This window comes from Salmo trutta, chromosome 12, assembly GCF_901001165.1.
Source record: "Salmo trutta chromosome 12, fSalTru1.1, whole genome shotgun sequence".
Classification (NCBI taxonomy): domain Eukaryota; kingdom Metazoa; phylum Chordata; class Actinopteri; order Salmoniformes; family Salmonidae; genus Salmo; species Salmo trutta.
This window is the reverse complement of record NC_042968.1, coordinates 71,972,189-71,989,837: the sequence shown is the minus strand read 5'-3', so window position 1 is coordinate 71,989,837 and position 17,649 is coordinate 71,972,189. Positions and strand designations below refer to the sequence as shown.

The 17,649-nt window shown below is 43.9% G+C and overlaps 1 protein-coding gene across 2 annotated transcripts in view; it reads left to right on the top strand.

The window, feature by feature from the left end:
* The window catches only part of LOC115204094 (endoglin), a 45,438-nt gene extending 28,547 nt beyond the window's left edge, over positions 1-16,891 (top strand). For both annotated transcript variants that reach the window (XM_029769403.1, XM_029769402.1), the window contains exons 4-14: positions 2,961-3,080; positions 7,945-8,116; positions 8,258-8,444; positions 8,574-8,679; positions 8,908-9,109; positions 9,523-9,671; positions 10,108-10,338; positions 12,379-12,445; positions 15,455-15,562; positions 15,709-15,756; positions 16,055-16,891. In XM_029769403.1, the coding sequence (XP_029625263.1) occupies positions 2,961-3,080; positions 7,945-8,116; positions 8,258-8,444; positions 8,574-8,679; positions 8,908-9,109; positions 9,523-9,671; positions 10,108-10,338; positions 12,379-12,445; positions 15,455-15,562; positions 15,709-15,756; positions 16,055-16,179 (1,515 nt within the window). In that variant the 3' untranslated portion in view covers positions 16,180-16,891. The remainder of the gene's footprint in view (positions 1-2,960; positions 3,081-7,944; positions 8,117-8,257; positions 8,445-8,573; positions 8,680-8,907; positions 9,110-9,522; positions 9,672-10,107; positions 10,339-12,378; positions 12,446-15,454; positions 15,563-15,708; positions 15,757-16,054) is intronic.
* The last annotated feature ends 758 nt before the right edge of the window (positions 16,892-17,649 follow it).

The window sequence follows — 17,649 nt, the reverse complement described above, 5'->3', positions numbered from 1 at the left end:
ACACATCTCCTTCGCATAGAGTTGATCAGGTTGTTGATTGTGGCCTGTGGAATGTTGTCCCACTCCTCTTCAATGGCTATGCAAAGTTACTGCTCAATGGTTAGTATGTCTGGTGAGAATGCAGAACATGGAAGAACTGGGACATTTTCAGTTTCCAGGAACTGTGTACAGATCCTTGTGACGTGGGGCTGTACATTGTCATTTTGAAACATGAGGTGATGGCGGTGGATGAATGGCACGACAATGGGCCTCAGGATCTCGTCATGGTATCTCTGTTTATTCAAATTGCCATCGGATAAAATGCAAGAGCACACTTCTCCAGCGTGCCAGTGGCCATCGAAGGTAAGCATTTGCCCACTGAAGTCGGTTACGCCGCAGAACTGCATTCAGGTCAAGACCCTGGTGAGGATGACGATTTCTGACAGTTCTGACAGAAATTCTTTGGTTGTGCAAACCCACAGTTTCATCAGCTGTCCGGGTGGCTCAGATGATCCCGCAGGTGAAAAAGCCGGATGTGGAGGTCCTGGGCTTGCGTGGTTACATGTGGTCTGCGGTTGTGAGGCCAGTTGGACGTACTGCCAAATTCCCTAAAACGATGTTGGAGGTGGCTTATGGCAGAGAAATTAACATTCAATTCTCTGGCAACAGTTATGCTGGACATTCCTGTAGTCAGCATGCCAATTACATGCGCTCTCAAATCTTGCGGCATTGTGTGGCATAAAACTGCACATTTTAGAGTGGCCTTTTATTGTCCCCAGCACAAGGTGCACCTGTGTAATGATCATGCTGTTTAATCAGCTTCTTGATATGCCACACCTGTCAGGCCAATAGATTATCTTGGCAAAGAAGAAATGCTCACTAACAGGGATGTAAAATGTGCGGACAACATTTAAGAGAAATAAGCTTTTTGTGTGTATGGACAATTATAAAAAACACTTTACATGTTGCATTTATATTTTTGTTCAGTGTAGAATATGCCTCTCTGACCCTCTGTACAGCTGGCTTCCAGCCTGCTGAATCCTGTACTGCCTAGTGGAGCTTTTCTTTGTGAGCTAAGCATGTGTCGAGGCCACTGCCACTCAGAAAGAGGCTATTTAATCTCCTCCAGGACCTCTGAAGCAGATAGTGTGCACTACAGGAGTGCATCCATGCACATCCTGTCCTCTCTCTGTCAGGGTTGGGAGTCCACTGTATGGGGCCGGCCAGGTGGACATGGTGACTCTGCTGTCACTGGAGAGGGGAGAAGAGATTAGTGGAGTGGATATGGCTAAGCTTCTCACCTCCACTCCTCCTGGTACCCCAAGCCGCTCACCTCCACTTCTCCTGGTAACCCAAGCCTCTCAACTCCACTCCTCCTGATACCCCAAGCCTCTCACCTCCACTCCCCCTGGTACCCCAAGCCGCTCACCTCCACTTCTCCTGGTAACCCAAGCCTCTCAACTCCACTCCTCCTGGTACCCCAAGCCTCAACTCCACTCCTCCTGGTACCCCAAGTATCTCACCTCCACTCCTCCTGGTGCCCCAAGCCTCACAGCAGGAACTGTTGCTGTACTGGGATCACTGGTGTTGGAATGGTGTTGGATTGGATTCACTGGTGTTTGGCTGGAGCTGGATTGGATTCACTGGTGTTGGATTGGTTCCATGAGCTGGTTCTGCTAGTGTTGTGCTGGTTTGACTGATTGGACAGGTGTTTCTGTAGCCTGTTCCTCTACTACAGACTTCTTGGAGCTTCAGTCAGAACTTTCTGTCTGCCAACACCTGCCACTTGGGGTGAATATGTCACGTTTCCATATTGCGCCATAATTACGCAGTGATTTATAGTAGATAACTTTCCCAATGCTAGAGAGACTACATAATGTTATGTGTCTTAGATCAGCTGTCTCTATCAAATCACACAAGTGACCTACCATCAACAGAATTCTTGTCATCTCTGGAATTGAAGAAGTGAAGAAAGTGGTACATAATTTGGCATGCAGCCCATCCTTGTATTTTTCACACGTATTGTGCTGATGTGATGCCTCTGGAAGGGAACAGAAATGCGCTTTTCTCAATGACTTTCTCTGTGGGAGAGACAGAACACAATAGAAACCCTTGTGTTGAGCTGTCAGGCAACAATTCAATCCCAAGCCTGGTCCCTTCAAAATAAATGAAGGTGTTAGATTACATTTGTGTCTTTCGAACGCCATGTGTTACCCCACCACAGGATCATTACATTGCAGTGTGGAGTCATTGTATTTTGATGATGCCATGGACTGACTCAGTGAAATGTAATAACACTATTGGAGAAGTAGATTTTTCAGCATGGAGGTGTGGAGTCCATATACGTGTGAGGGGAATAGATTGGGAACCAGGTTTTGTGTGTGTGCAGTATGTGCTAGTCAGTCAGACACATATGGAAGCAGTAAGCCTCATCCTTTAATCTGTCATAAAGTACATTTAGAATCTATGCCAGCTCACAATTTATCAAGAGACTCTCATAAACAATGACATTGCATAATTACCCTTATATAAGGCCTATAAGGTGACCAAACAGATTAGCTCTTAGAATCCTACAGTAAACATTGCCCTCACTGCGACACCAGTGTGATCTCTTATAAAAAATGTTTATACTGCTTGATTCTTATTTTCTAATCACAGCAAAGTTCCTGTGGGAATTAAAGCCACCGCCGCTTCCCCTGCCAGCCACATGTTTATGCTATAGCTACTGTACATACCATGCATGGCTCAGTTTTGAATGTACAACCATTGTTGATGTGGTGATTAAGTTGATGTGTACTGTACACTCAGATGGATGGTGAGGTGGGTGATTGGGTGTGTGTAAGAATTGTTTTTCTTGCAGTAAAAAACGTGGGGTGAATTGTGATAAACATGATAATATCATGCTTTTTTTGCATTTACAGTCATCACAAACTTGAATGTATTTTTCTTGAAGTTTAACTTGATTCTTCGGTCCCCTCTAGGCTTCCACCATGTTTGAACTAAACATGACCACTGCCAAGCCAATGCACCTCATCATCACCACAGACTCAGAGCAGGCCATACACTTTCTGCCCAATGCTAACGTGGATGTCAGCTTATACGTAAGTATACCTTCTCATTTAAGTGTTTCCTTTTGCCACTTGTTTCCTTTGGGGTTGTGTATCAGTTAGTGTAAGGGCATTACAGTATGTCAGTGTATGAAAAGTACACAAAAGTTATATGCAAATTATTACTCCAGGAATTACAGTATATCCTAGCCGGGAGAAAAGCAGATAATGACTTCTATTAGACACCTTAATGCCCAATCGCCTACAGAAATAGAGAAGGACTCTCAATAGGTATTGCCTGATAGATAGCTGGCTGCATTGCCTGATAGCTCGCTAATGGGGGCTTGGCAAGGGCTAGGAGTCTAGCCTGGCAGCTCTCCTGTTCCTGCCAGCTGAGCTGCTCCACTCTGCTCTGTTCAGCTCCAGTGTTTGGAGCCGGGGGGGGGGGGGGGGGTGGGGGGATTAGAGCCTCACTGCCAGGCTCCCTACTTCCATAGTTAACCAGAAATGCTTTTCTGCAGGCCCAGATGGGCTCTCCAAACCAGCCACAGCTGTGCATGCCCCTGGGACAGTTTGGAGAAGCAATTACCCTTGTTTGTTTAGTTTCCCAGTACCGAAGAACCTGTGTGTATTTTATATCTGGTACACATTATAAAAATTCTTAAAGTGTGTTGGAGCAGGGAGCAAGCTAATAGTCTCTGTCAGACACTGGGGATGTATAGTGTTATAGTGGAGACATTAACTTGAGTATTGTGTTCAACCTATCTACTAGATTTACACACTTCAAGTGAGTTTTTAGAAAGAAAGGACTCCTTCAGAAAGAGATGGTGTGTCTCAAAGGGTTTCGTCTTGTCAACCGAATTTTGAAAATGAAGCAGAAGGGACTGATAGGATGTTTTCTTTTGGAGTTTGACAGTAAATTATCGTGTTATTGATTTTGGATCCCTGCCTGGGACTCAAACCGCAACTTGTCTGTAGGCACCCATTCTCTTGAAACAGAACTCTTGCTTTTTATCACAATGAACACAGTACCAAGCTGAGTTGAGAGTTCAGACCAAGTCCACAGCCCAAGCATCCTCCTCTTGATATCTGCTTCTCACACAAAGGGTAAAATAAATAACATGAACTTTTATCTATTTCGACCCCCTTCTATCCTCTATTTAAACTTCGCCATATTAAGGTGCTGTTAAAACTCAGTAATCGTCCACGAAAAATAGGATGATTCAATGTTTACAACACTGTCAGCAGTCTGTGACAGTAGGATAGCCTATCGTGTCCTGCAGAGAGGGGAACCATTTTACATGAAGAGGGGATGTGTGTGTGGGATGGGAGAATGGGATAGTGTGTAGTGGATCACTTGGGAATGTTACCATTTGAATGGAAAAAGGAAGTGCGTCACGAGGCTGACAGATCTGTTGGGTACAGGCCCAGTGTTCTATCCAGCTGTGACCGGGACAGGGAACAGTCACCACACACACTCAGATGGGACAGAGTACATTTGCGTACATTCACAAAAGGCCACCGACCTGTGGGTTCATCGTCAAGGTTCAAGGTCTCGTATCCTCAGTTGTCCCTCCTCCCTGTTGTAGATCTTGTCGTTTGTTCTCCCATCTAATATGGGGTGGTAATTTAACTTCACACCAAGACATGATACACAGTGGGTGTTTCTCAAAATGCATACTACCATGCTCCAAGCACGCAAATTGGAGTCCAAATCAAAGTATGCGAAACAGAGCACGGAGGGCACTAATCAAATGCATACTCCGTTTCTACATATTTTGAAGCATGCATCGATGCAAGCTTCAACGGAAAGTATGCAAAGAAAAATACACTCCGATTTGGGAATGAAATGTTGCCTATTCACTTCTCATATGTTGTCTGACTACAATATTTTATCTTGATTAAAATTACATTTTGAAATGTTTACCTGCCTACGTACCGTAGATCGCAAGCCCATAATAAGTCAATAGGGCTAACTGGCTAGCTACTACTGTTAGATAGCCATGAAGAATGGTTAGATAGCTACCAACAAAGAATTGAGATCTATCTTGCATAATATTCATTTCAGGTCATTTTTGCCTGTTAAACTATCTGGTTAGCTACATTATTATGATTCACATAGCTGATAGTTATGAAGTAAAACGTTTGGTTTGTGTATATCTTGTTTCGTCTATTGTTGCAATTGTCCTGGCTGGAAGAATGTTCAGTGAATGGGAAGGTGCAGCGTGAGGTAACATAGTAGGGGGAGTGTGAGTGATCCTCAAATGTAATGTTTTATGCGTTCTCCACACTCTTGTCCTCGCAAGAACGTACTCAAGAGAACTTCATCTGAGAATTCACTCGGAGCTTGAGAGTGTGGAGCACGGTAGTATGCATATTGAGAAACACCCAGTGCTCTCTCTTCTATGTTATGTAAGAGTTGATGACCCCTCTGGTATTGTCCCCCGCACACCCTCGTGCAGACAGTTCACGATGCGTCCTCGGAGCCAAGGGGACAGAGACAGACAGATAGGCGAATGGCCTTGACCTCGAACCTAATCTATTTTGGATGGGTGCCTGTTCTAAACAGCCCACTAGATAGCTCTCTCTGACAGTGACTTGAATCCCCCTGACTCCTCTGTGATAGCAATGACACAGACACACAATGATGAGTGTCACGGCTACACACAATACAGTGTCTGCACAGCGTCTGAGCGATAAGGTACCTAGCTGTCACTCCAGTGTTCTCCACAGGGTTAATGATGCAGTACGAGAGGAGAGGAGAAGAGGGGAGTAGAGAAGAAGAGGAGAGAAGTGAGGAGAATCAGAGGGGAGGACAGAGAAGGAGAAAAGAGGAGAAGAGAGGCGATGCGAGGAGTATAGGACAGGAGGATGCATGCTTTTCATCCCTGGCTCATTCAACCCCTCTGGATCAGGCCAAAGGAAGGAAGTCTAATCTGAGAAGTTTCTGAAAGTGCCAGTAGACAAAGCCACTTCTTGCTCAGACTACTTCCTGTTGTGCGTTATGTCCCCGGGCCGTGCAGCGTCGAACTCTGACCCCCAGGAGACAAATTCATGTCAAAGTAGTTCCTTCTATCATTCGCTGATCCCTCTCACTCTCTTTCTCTCTTCCTTACTTACTCCCTTCTCTGCCCCTCCTCCTCTCCCTCCATTGTGATGTTTTTCATGTTCTCGTCTCTGTAGTTTCCCGTCTTTCTATTTCGATCCACATTAAACAAAATATACACGCATGAGAAGGACCAATCAATCACACAGGTTTACTTGGCTCTCAGCAGAGCGTTCTGACTGGCTTTATGGGGTCTGGCTGCAGCTGGCAGGCCTTAACACACACATACACACACACTGACCGCTAACATGGAGGTCCACAGAGAGAACAATCAGTGGTCTTCTTTCCGCCCTTAGTTTTCACCCTAAGACCTCGACCACCAGGAAATATATGGAATTATTCCTCAAATGCCAAAATCATTGCCAACACAATGGCTGCTGCTCTCTCCCCCTTCCCTAGCCTCTTCTTGGAAAAACACTGAGCACATACTGTACCTCCTGTGAGTTTGTGCAATGCAGCGTAGCTAATTGTTTGTTGTTGTTTTTATGCTATCCATTATCCCGAAATTAATTGTAACAACACATCGGACCTATATAAGTCCCGCCAGTCCAGAACAATTTGTCCATCTGTGTGGTATATTAGCTGGAATGCAACGGGAATAGTGATGAGAACATTGATGGGGGAGAAAATGAAGCCATTGTTGAGACAGGATCCAAAGGGAAATGGATATCTGCTCCATCCATATGCTCTGTATAATATATAAAGGAACTCTATTCTCAAGCTCTTGGGCAAATAATCAAATTGCTTTTTAATATGCTTATAGAAGTATAGTTGTCTTTATACAAATATTTGATTAGCAGATGAGTACAGATTGGGCGCGACTCTTAGGTTACACCAAAATGGCACATAACCGACCGATACATTAGAACACCTACTTGAGTGCATGTACAGTCCATTATTTCCCTGGCCTGTTGGGGAAACGGTAATGTGTGCTGTAGTGTGCATACACTAGGCTGGATGTATATATTTATACCCGTATGGAGCCAGATTCCTGCCGACTCCACTGACGCACAGAGTTAAAAAGGTCCCCATTTCCTGGCCCCACTCAGGAAGCGAAGGAATGACCTTGGCTCCAATGGGGTTGTTCAACCGGGCTTGTAGACACTTTAGCATAATAAACATTCCTCTTCAAATGGCTCTGCTCTGCTCAGAGAATAAAGAGAGCGAGAGAGAGAGAGAAAGAGATGGAGAGATGGAAAAAGAGAGAGAGATCAAGATATAGACAGACAGAAAGAGGGAGAGAGAGAGAGACAGAGAGCGAGAGAGAGAGGGAGGGAGAGGAAGAGGGGGGGCATGCTTTGATGTGGCTGTTGTCAGACACATTGGGCAAACATGAGGTAGCAGCCTCTAAATAAGGCGCTGACTCACCTGATGCCACGGTAACAATGAGCAGACAAACAGAGCTGTCTGACCCTCATAGAGGTAGAGTTGCTTAATGACTTAGGGTTGTACTGTATATAAACAAGAATCCCTCCACGTACATAAAGGAAATTAAAAATAATGGAGTGGATCATGTTAACAGACAGATTCAATCAAACTTGCCTTATATATGTAGTGTGTTTGTTTATGAACTACTGCCTTGGCACACGCCTCTTCTTAATATTTGAATTGTGAGGGGAGTCTACCTGAGAATATAACTTAATAAGTAGCATGTACATTTTTATTCTGTGGTCTAGTTTGACCAGCGGACTGTGTAGCATTATTGCAATATTGGTTCAATTGAAGTGAACCCATAGTATCATAACTTACATACAATAGATAGTCAAAGAGACCTGAAATTAAATGTCTAATGTATTTTCCTTCACTCTCCAGGTGGCCAATAACTCCAATATAATGTTTTATGGTTCAAAAGGCAACGTCCATAGAAAAGCCCTGCCCACAGACAACGAAGATCTAGTGAGGTGGGCCACCGAGGAGTTTGGTGGGGTGACGTCTTTCACCACCGTCCAGAACCCAACGAGCATCGCTTCCACAGGCAGAGAGGGTAAGACACTGTCAGATACAGTCAGATACATACAACGTACCTCAAACTTACACAACTCCCACAAACTGTCCGTTTTTGCTGTGACCGAAGAATGACAGATGATGTAACAAATCTGAATAATAAATATGAATGATTTTACAGGAACAAGAATCCTTCCAACTGGCTCCAAAAACTGTACACTTGAAAATGAATGGCACTCCCTCAAGCACTATCTGACATTCAAATCAAGCATACCTTCCTCGATCAAGTCCTGCTCGAACCAGCCTCTCAACAGTCACACTGAGAAAGAACTATACATCGTTAACATCCCTGAGGATGTCAGCATTCGGTAAGACACCGAAGAGTCTCTTGGCTGAAAACATTAGCAACACTTTCCATGATAGTGGCCTTATACGGGTTATTGTGTTGGTTGTTGGTGTTCTTGGTACGGTAAATCAACGCTGTTTTATGGTTCCAGCTATGTCTCTGTGCACGTCATCAGTGAGAGGCAGATCAGTCTGTTCCTAAGAGGTCCTCAGGGTACCACGTGGAGCATCCATGACCCACAGCACACCAGCTTCTGTGTAAGCACTGGATAACATCTACAATTGACTAAATTGTAGTATCAATGCCTGAAACTGAATCACCAATGACTCAGACATTTTACCTGCATTTGTCTGGTCATCATTTCAGGCTCAGATCAGTATGCATTATACTCTGTGACTGACAATGGTGTCCTATATAAATTTGAAAATAACCATACAGTACTATATTATATCACATTATGTTAATTTTATCTCTATTTTGCTCAGTCTAACAACGTGATCATGCTTGCTGCCACCAAAATGATGCATACGATCCCTCCCACGGTCGACATCCCCACAGACAGTGCTGATGCTGTACAGAAGAAGGCCTTGGACCATTTCAAAGCAAGCACCATCACCAGCTACTCTGAGATCCGAACCGAGGGCACCATGGTCACACTGGTCCTTGGGAATAAGGACCACACACCAGGTAAAATACAGTTATAGTCACAGTGAGCATAGTCAATATTAGCCTCTAGCAAGGGTAGCATGACTAGGGAGTTCCTGTAAATTTGACAAATGTTCCGATTAGTTAATGTATGAAGTTAATGCAAATTCCGACGCAGAGTGACCAGTTCTACAATCATACATGCTCATACTGTTGGTTGGTATAATGGTGCAAAACTGCAATAAGAATATGCTTTATCAAGCTTTCTCAGTAATTGGTAGCTAACACTATGCCACTGTTGCCAGCAGGCTCCTGTACTAGACTAGCTAACTAGCTTAGCCAACATTATTATTATTTATGATTTTATTAAAACAAATATATGGTACACCTATCCTGTAGTATCATGTACAAATGGATTCTTACTGACAGGTGAACGTTGTGTCTTGCTGTCTCAGTCACAGAGACTGCACCCACCGAGACCACCCCATCGCCCCCTAGCCCCCCTCAGATGCCTCTGATCATGCAGCTGTACACTTCTCCAGACTACCGCTCCCCTCTGGACCTCAACGCCAAGGTGCAGAGCGACAAGAGGATCTACGCAGAGGTGAGAGCCTTTTTATTTATTTCACTCCAACACCTTCCTGCTCTTTCTAATGCTCTCCCAGTTCCTCCGCCGTGCCCAAATGCTCATCCTCTAAGCCCTGCACACCTTCACATCTGTATGACTCCTAACACACAAAGCAAAAGTCTCTTCCATCTACAGGTATTAATTAATGTTTGGGGATGTAGCTCCATCCAGGAGAGGACTGGATGTAGCTACAGTACATAGTATCGTCATATTCATATACAGTATAACACCATATATGATATAGTGACCATTCAATGTAGTATGCAGTATGTACATGGGAGCAAATGCATCCACCAACGTCTCCCACCAGGCCTGCTCTAGGCCACAAAACAACACCCATACTGCAGTGTATGCAAACATTTCTAGCACTCCAATCATTCCTGTCCCCACTCATCCCTCTCCTCTCCTCCAGATCTCAGGGAGGATGCTGGGGGAGATTGTGCTGACCATCAAGGTGATCAACTGCTCGGTGCGCTCCAAGGGCTCATGCCCGGTGGTCAGGGACATGCCCTTCAGGTCAGAGATGTGCGCCTCCACCATGTGCCCCAACAGTACCAGGGTTAGCTTCTCCCTAGAGCTGCTCCAAGACCTGGCGTCCACTAGCTGGGACCTGGAGTGCTCTGTCAAACTCTGCTTCAGTGAGGTATGTACAGTTGAAGTTTACATACACCTTAGCCAAATACGTTTAAACTCAGTTTTTCACAATTCCTGACATTTAATCTTAGTAAAAATTCCCTGTCTTTTGTCAGTTAGGATCACCACTTTATTTTAAGATTGTGAAATGTCAGAATAATAGTAGAGAATTATTTATTTCAGCTTTTATTTCTTTCATCACATTCCCAGTGGGTCAGAACTTTACATACACTCAATTAGTATTTTTAAGCATTGCCTTTAAATTGTTTAACTTGGGTCAAACATTTTTTTTTGGTAGCCTTCCACAAGCTTCCCACAATAAGTTGGGTGAATTTTTGACCATTCCTCCTGACAGAGCTGGTGTAACTGAGTCAGGTTTGTAGGCCTCCTTGCTCACACACGCTTTTTCAGTTCTGCCCACACATTTTCTATGGGATTGAGGTCAGGGCTGTGTGATGGCCACTCTAATACCTTGACTTTGTTTTCCTTAAGCCATTTTGCCACAAGATTGGAAGTATGCTTGGGGTCATTGTCCATTTGGAAGACCCATTTGCTACCAAGCTTTAACTGCCTGACTGATGTCTTGAGATGTTGCTTCAATATATCCACATAATTTTCCTCCCTCATGATGCCATCTATTTTGTGAAGTGCACCAGTCCCTCCTGCAGCAAAGCACCCCCACAACATGATGCTGCCACCCCCGTGCTTCATGGTTGGGATGGTGTTCTTCAGCTTGCAAGCTTCCCCCTTTTTCCTCCAAACATAACAATGGTCATTATGGCCAAACAGTTCTATTTTTGTTTCATCAGACCAGAGGACATTTCTCCAAAAAGTAGGATCTTTGTCCCCATGTGCAGTTGCAAACAGACTTCTTCTGGCTTTTTTATGGCGGTTTTGGAGCAGTGGCTTCTTCCTTGCTGAGCGGCCTTTCAGGTTATGTCGATATAGGACTCGTTTTACTGTGGATATAGATGCTTTTGTACCCGTTTCCTCCAGCATCTTCACAAGGTCCTTTGCTGTCGTTCTGGGATTTATTTGCACTTTTCGCACCAAAGTATGTTCATCTCTAGGAGACAGAATGCGTCTTTTTCCTGAGCGGTATGACGTACGCGTGGTCCCATGGCGTTTATACTTGCATACTATTGTTTTTACAGATGAACGTGGTACCTTCAGTCATTTGGAAATTGCTCCCACGGATGAACCAGACTTGTGGAGGTCTACAATTTTATTTCTGAGGTCTTGGCTGATTTCTTTTGATTTTCCCATGATGTCAAGCAAAGAGGCACTCAAATGATGTCAATTAGCCTATCAGAAGCTTCTAAAGCCATGACATCATTTTCTGGAATTTTCAAAGCTGTTTAAAGGCACAGTCAACTTAGTGTATGTAAACTTCTGACCCACTGGAATTGTGATACAATGAATTTAAGTGAAATTATCTGTCTGTAAACAATTGTTGGAAAAATCACTTGTGTCATGCACAAAGTAGATGTCCTAACCGACTTGCCAAAACTATAGTTTGTTAACAAGAAATATGTGGAGTGGTTGAAAAATGAGTTTTAATGACTCCAACCTAAGTGTATGTAAACTTCCCACTTCAACTTTAGGTGTAGGTGTGTGTTGGGGGGAGGTGTGTGTGTGCATGTAGGTGTGTGTGTTTCTCATTTTCAATGAGAAAATATGTTCTAGTTTTTTCTTTTAGTATGCTTTCTTTCATTATTGAGCATTTTTCATAGATCCTTAAATACATTTTTGTCTGACAAATTGATTTCAGTCTCATAACAGCAACAACGGTTCCAGAAAGTATACATTTAGAGCTAGACTGAAAATGAAATATCATACACAGAGAATATGCTTCAATGGATAGTGTGTGCCAACTGTTACTCACTAAACATGGTTCATTCTAAACTGTAGCTTAGTCAACAACCCAAATATTTAGTGAACTTTCCCTTTCACCTTAAAGCATTTTTGATGTTTTGAGTTGGTTTTAGTATCTTTGCCAACAAAGCAAAATGAATGATGTGTGTCTCACTCTCTTCGTATTCTCTTGTAGAAATGTGGAGATGGAGGAAGAGTGAAGAGGAATTTGGAGGTCACCCAGACATACATCCCACCACCAAGTGAGTTCAGTTAACTCCAAATCCTTCCAACTCTGTTGTTGTAGTGTAGTTTGTCCTTCTAGCAACTCAACCCTTACTTTTTCTCTTATCAGCTTTGGCATCAGTCAACATTTACAGTACAATGATAACCCCAATGTTGGCCCTTAAATGACAGAATTCATAAATTCAAATTGAGTGTATTTTTAAACATGACTCTTCTCTATCGTTGATATGACCCCCAACTTCCCCTATGCTATAATGTGCCATCTTCTTTCCTGTGGAAAACCAAAAGATATCCAAATGAAATCAGCACTAACACTGCTGTCAAATGCAATAATAGGAGAGCCACCGCATTGTCCTCCTCAGCAATTCCCCTCTCAGAACATTCCATCATCCATCTCATTCCAGCCACAGCAGCTGCTGCCAGTCTGTCCGTCTGTTTCAGTTGTCTCGCCTTCCATCGACCTCCACTTTAACGTTGGGCCTGTTGTCATGGCGATGATGAGTTCAGGATATACGAAAAGAGAGGGGTCGTAGAGGGGATGCGAGGTGGGGTGGGGCCTCTTCCTTAGGAAGGCCTGCAGCCTGACTTTGTGGCCACAATCAGCCAGTAATGACCCTCGGGGGGATCCATTGTGTCCGAGGTCTGGCCGAGCGGCTGTCTGTCCCAAAAAAATTACTGGAGCTATTGTCAGAAACCCCAGAAAACAAAGAGGGGAAGGTGTCGCTCTTCAAAGGGGAGGACAATCTCTGGGCAGATGAGTCAGGAACTAACCTTGCATTCCTCAACCCTCTGCAAGCCCATTATTTTGGGGTGAAAAAGAAAAGAGAACGAACCTCAGGTTCATGTTTTGGCTTGGAACATAGCTCCCCAGCTATACCAACAAGTAATTGTTTCCTGCAATTTCCTCATGCAGGAGAAGAAGAGGATACAGGTTGGAGCATCAGCGGCTTGATGGTGATGGGGTTGGAGGCGACACAGCCAGACCCTCGCTGCTCATTTTTGTTTTTGCATCCTGTTTTATTGGCCAGCCCATTCTGGTTCTTATGTAATGGAAAGGTGATGTGAGCGTGTGGAGGGACTCAGGGACTTGTGATGGAGAATGGCTGAACGGGAATCAGTGGCAAGGGAACAACGTTTCCTCCCATTAAACTGCAGGCAACTCCTCATTGACCTAAGCGCTTCTTTTTATCCACGCCTGCCAAGTGACTACACAGTGCACACACCAAACAACTGGAGCCAGCCAACTTTCTGGGCTCTCAGTTCTGCTTCAGAATTCTGGCCAGAGTGTTAGAATTTAGCTTTTATGACAGTTGAAGCAGGCTGACTCCTGATGTTGTTGCTGGGGGTCCCGCCTGCTTTCATTGGCCAGGATGTGACTCCCCTCGGTTGTCCTTCCTGTTTGGTAGCTGTCCCCCAGAGGGCACTTTGGAGTAGTAGTGTCATAGTACAGGCCTGCTGCTGTCCGTCTTCTCCACCTCCTCCCCACCTACAACAAGGCTTCTGCTTCCTGTCTCTGTTTGTTCAGCTTTGCTGTCTAACCCAAACACACAAATAAAAAGTCGGCCCATTCTGGAAAACAAATAAAAGAAAGACTGTAAAACAGGTTTCTGTTTAGACATGAACTGGGACAGGGCCTTTGCATTTTACATTTTAGTCATTTAGCTGACACTCTTATCCAGAGCGACTTACAGTTGTGAATGCATACATTTCATTTTTTTTTTTGTGTACTGGTCCCCCATGGGAATCGAACCCACAACCCTGGCGTTGCAAACACCATGCTCTACCAACTGAGCCACACGGGACCAGTGAGTCTGTATTGTTAGTACAGTAGTAGATCATTAATTATCCTCCTATAAAGATAACTTTAATCACTTACAATCTAATTCATTAGACTTTATTGAAGGATGTATTCTCCACATTAGTTTAATTTCATTGGCACACAAAGGTTTCAATATATTGTGACAGTAGAGCAGTGATGATTAAGTGATTTTAATAAGGTGAGGCGATGAATGATCTTTATTATTATTTAAAGAACATAGACTATAACATAGACACCATAAATAACAATGTTAACCAGATACAGATGGCTTGGATGGTGGCAATAGGTGCAGCCAAACAAACAGAATGCTGTCCCTCACCCTTCCTGCATCCTGTCTTTCCTTCAGGAAAAGAGAGAGCGGTCGGTAGCCTAGCGTAGTGCTGAGCCTAGCATGTAGCGCAGTGGCACAGGATGCTTAAGGTGGCAGGTGAGAAACTGCACAGGGTAAGAAACAGGATGGCTTCTGCCCATGGGACTGATGATTAGCTTCCTCACAAATTCTCAGGATCCATGTTGGAAATGTTCACTAGTAAGGAAGCAGAAGCAGGGAAACGTGTGTGTGCCTTGGTGTGCATGCATTTGTGCACATATGCTCAATTGCTAGGATGCACACATGTTTGTGTGCGTGTGTTAGTGTCAGAAGCCTGTGTCAATGCAGCACATGGCCAAGGCCTGTTTTCTGACTTGTCAGAATAGTTGATTTGAGAGTTCTGTCGAGAGAGAGCAATTCTGCCTCAGCCATTGGCTTCAGTTGTTTTGTTTGCAACTACATCTGTAATTGCTGCAACGGCTTGTGCGGGACCATGCCACACACAGGCTGCCCTGATGGCACTGCCAGGGCCAAGCTCTGGGACTTCATATCGCATGATGAGAAAGCCAGAACTAGCGAGTACACAACAGCGATAAGCATTTGCTTCCACAAACAGATTTGGCCTAAATTGTGCAATGTGCTTAAGACCAAAAAATAATAATCAGCTTGTAATGTTAACTGGTTGTGTGCCTATGAAGTGTACTGAAAATGAGGAAATCATAGGAGGAATAATAATGGTTTAAATTACAAGCATTTCGCTACACCTGCAATAACATCTGCTAAACACATGTATATGACCAATACAATTTGATCTCTGTGATTCCGCTGATATCCAACGATACTAGAAAATACCCCAATGTAAGACATGCATTCATGTGTTTCTTCTGTGTGTTCTAGCTGTGTGTATTGACTTTGGTCTGTCAGCCGTGCTGGGCATCGCTTTCGGAGGCTTCCTGATCGGAGTTCTGCTTATCGGAGCTCTGTGGTTCATCAAGATCCGCACAGGTGACTCGGAGTCCCACTATCTCTTTTGTGGTGTTACAATGACATGCTTCAAAAGTGTTTTAGAGGTCTTTTTCTCTTGATTTGAGATCTCTCATTTTACCATGACTTCATTTTAAAACGGTATTATTCTGTTTTATGGGATCTAGGATATCCCACTGGACTGGATGTCGGGTCGACTGCAGTAAACCTCTCAGGTAAGATGCTAGTCACTGTTTCTGGTTGATGCCAGTTACAATTAAACATAAAGAGCTATATTTTCCATGAATAGGGAATGGTAATGTAGGCAACGCATATAGATCAGGAAAACCCGTCTTCTCCTTTTCTGATCTCGCTCATGGTCTTTCTCCCTCAATCATTCATGCAATCAATCAACCAACAAGTAAATTAGTCTTTATTAGAGGCAGAGGCAACTGGTTTGCACCCCAGAGGCAACAGTTTTGCAAGCTGAAATTTGGTTTGCCATAAATCAAAAAACATTTTCTCTCTCCCCAGGATGTCCTTGCTCTCTGACCAGCAAACGGCAACCCGTTTCTACGAACCCCTCCCCCTCTGAGAACAGTAGTGCTAATGCCAGCATTGGCAGCACTCAGAGCACGCCAACCAGCAGCATGGCATGAGATCATCAGCACCACCGTCTCCCCTTTCTGACACACCGAGGGGCCTCGTGCTATTTGGTCGCTCTTTCACCATGCTTAAGAAAGCATTACCCCCCTCTCTTTAGTCACACCACAAACACCCACCCGTTCTCACCCGTGACCCCACCTGAAAGTGGTGAGGTCGGGGGCGGGGTGGGAGGAGCAGGAATGGGAGGGTGGGGGGCGGCTCTAGTCTAGTCCAGGCTCCTAACATTCACCTCTCTAGCCTCCCAGCATAGTTCCAGACGGAAAGTCAGCGAGGGTGAAAAAAAAGACCCCGGCTCCTAGCAACAGGAAAAACAAAACATATCCCCTAAGAACTAACAGGAAATTCATTGCATTCTTCTCAATGAATTGTGCCTCTCTGATGGCGGCACAATAAGAGTCAGTCAGTGAAAAAAAGAGACAAAAGATTGACTTTTAAAAACATTATTAGAGAAACTGTTTTTGTCTCTCGACATCCACAGTTGTTGTGATTGGAAATGTCAAGGCCCCTTATTGTAGGCAATTTAGAGATAGATTCTGGACTGACACCTGTTCTATCACATTGACTGTAGTTTTAATTAAAATTGTATTACTGTATATGGGTGGCTGGAAGACACCATGTCAGATTTAAAGATTTCAGACAGATCAACAAAGCTAAAATATCCAATGTTCTCCAATACCAAGGGGTATCTGTCTTTATATAAGTCAGGAAAGATTGGGAAAAGGCTACCTCTTAATTTATGTAGATGTCGGATTTTGAAGCACAAGCATGAGAATGGGTTATTCTGGTGAGCTAGTCAGATACCTTATTTTTTTGTTTCTCTCTTTCATTCCGTTTCACTTGAGTTACAATGCATTCGGAAAGTTTTCAGACCCCTTCCCTTTTTCCACATTTCGTTACATTACAGCCTTATTTTAAAATCGATAAAAATATTTTAAAAACTCATCAATCTACAAACAATACCACATAAAGACAAAGTGTAAACAGGTTTTTGCTAATTAAAAAAAATATATATTTTTTACCTATTTAAATATGTATTCAGAGCCTTTGCTATGCGATTTGAAATTCAGCTCAGGTGCATCCCTTTTCCATTTATCATCCTTTTCTACAACTTGATTGGAGTCCACCTGTGGTAAATTAAATTGATTGGACATGATTTGGAAAGGCACACACCTGTCTATATAAGGTCCCACAGTTGACAGTGCATGTCAGAGAAAAAAACAAGCCATCAGGTCAAAGGAATAATCCTTGGAGCTCCGAGACAGGATTGTGTCAAGGCACAGGTCTGGGGAAGGGTACCAAAACATTTCTGCAGCATTGAAGGTCCCCAAGAACACAGTGGCCTCCATCATTCTTAAATGGAAGAAGTTTGGAACCACCAAGACTCTTCCTAAAGCTGGTCTCCCAGCCAAACTGAGCAATCGGGGGAGAAGGGCCTTGGTCAGGGAGGTGACGAAGTACCCGAT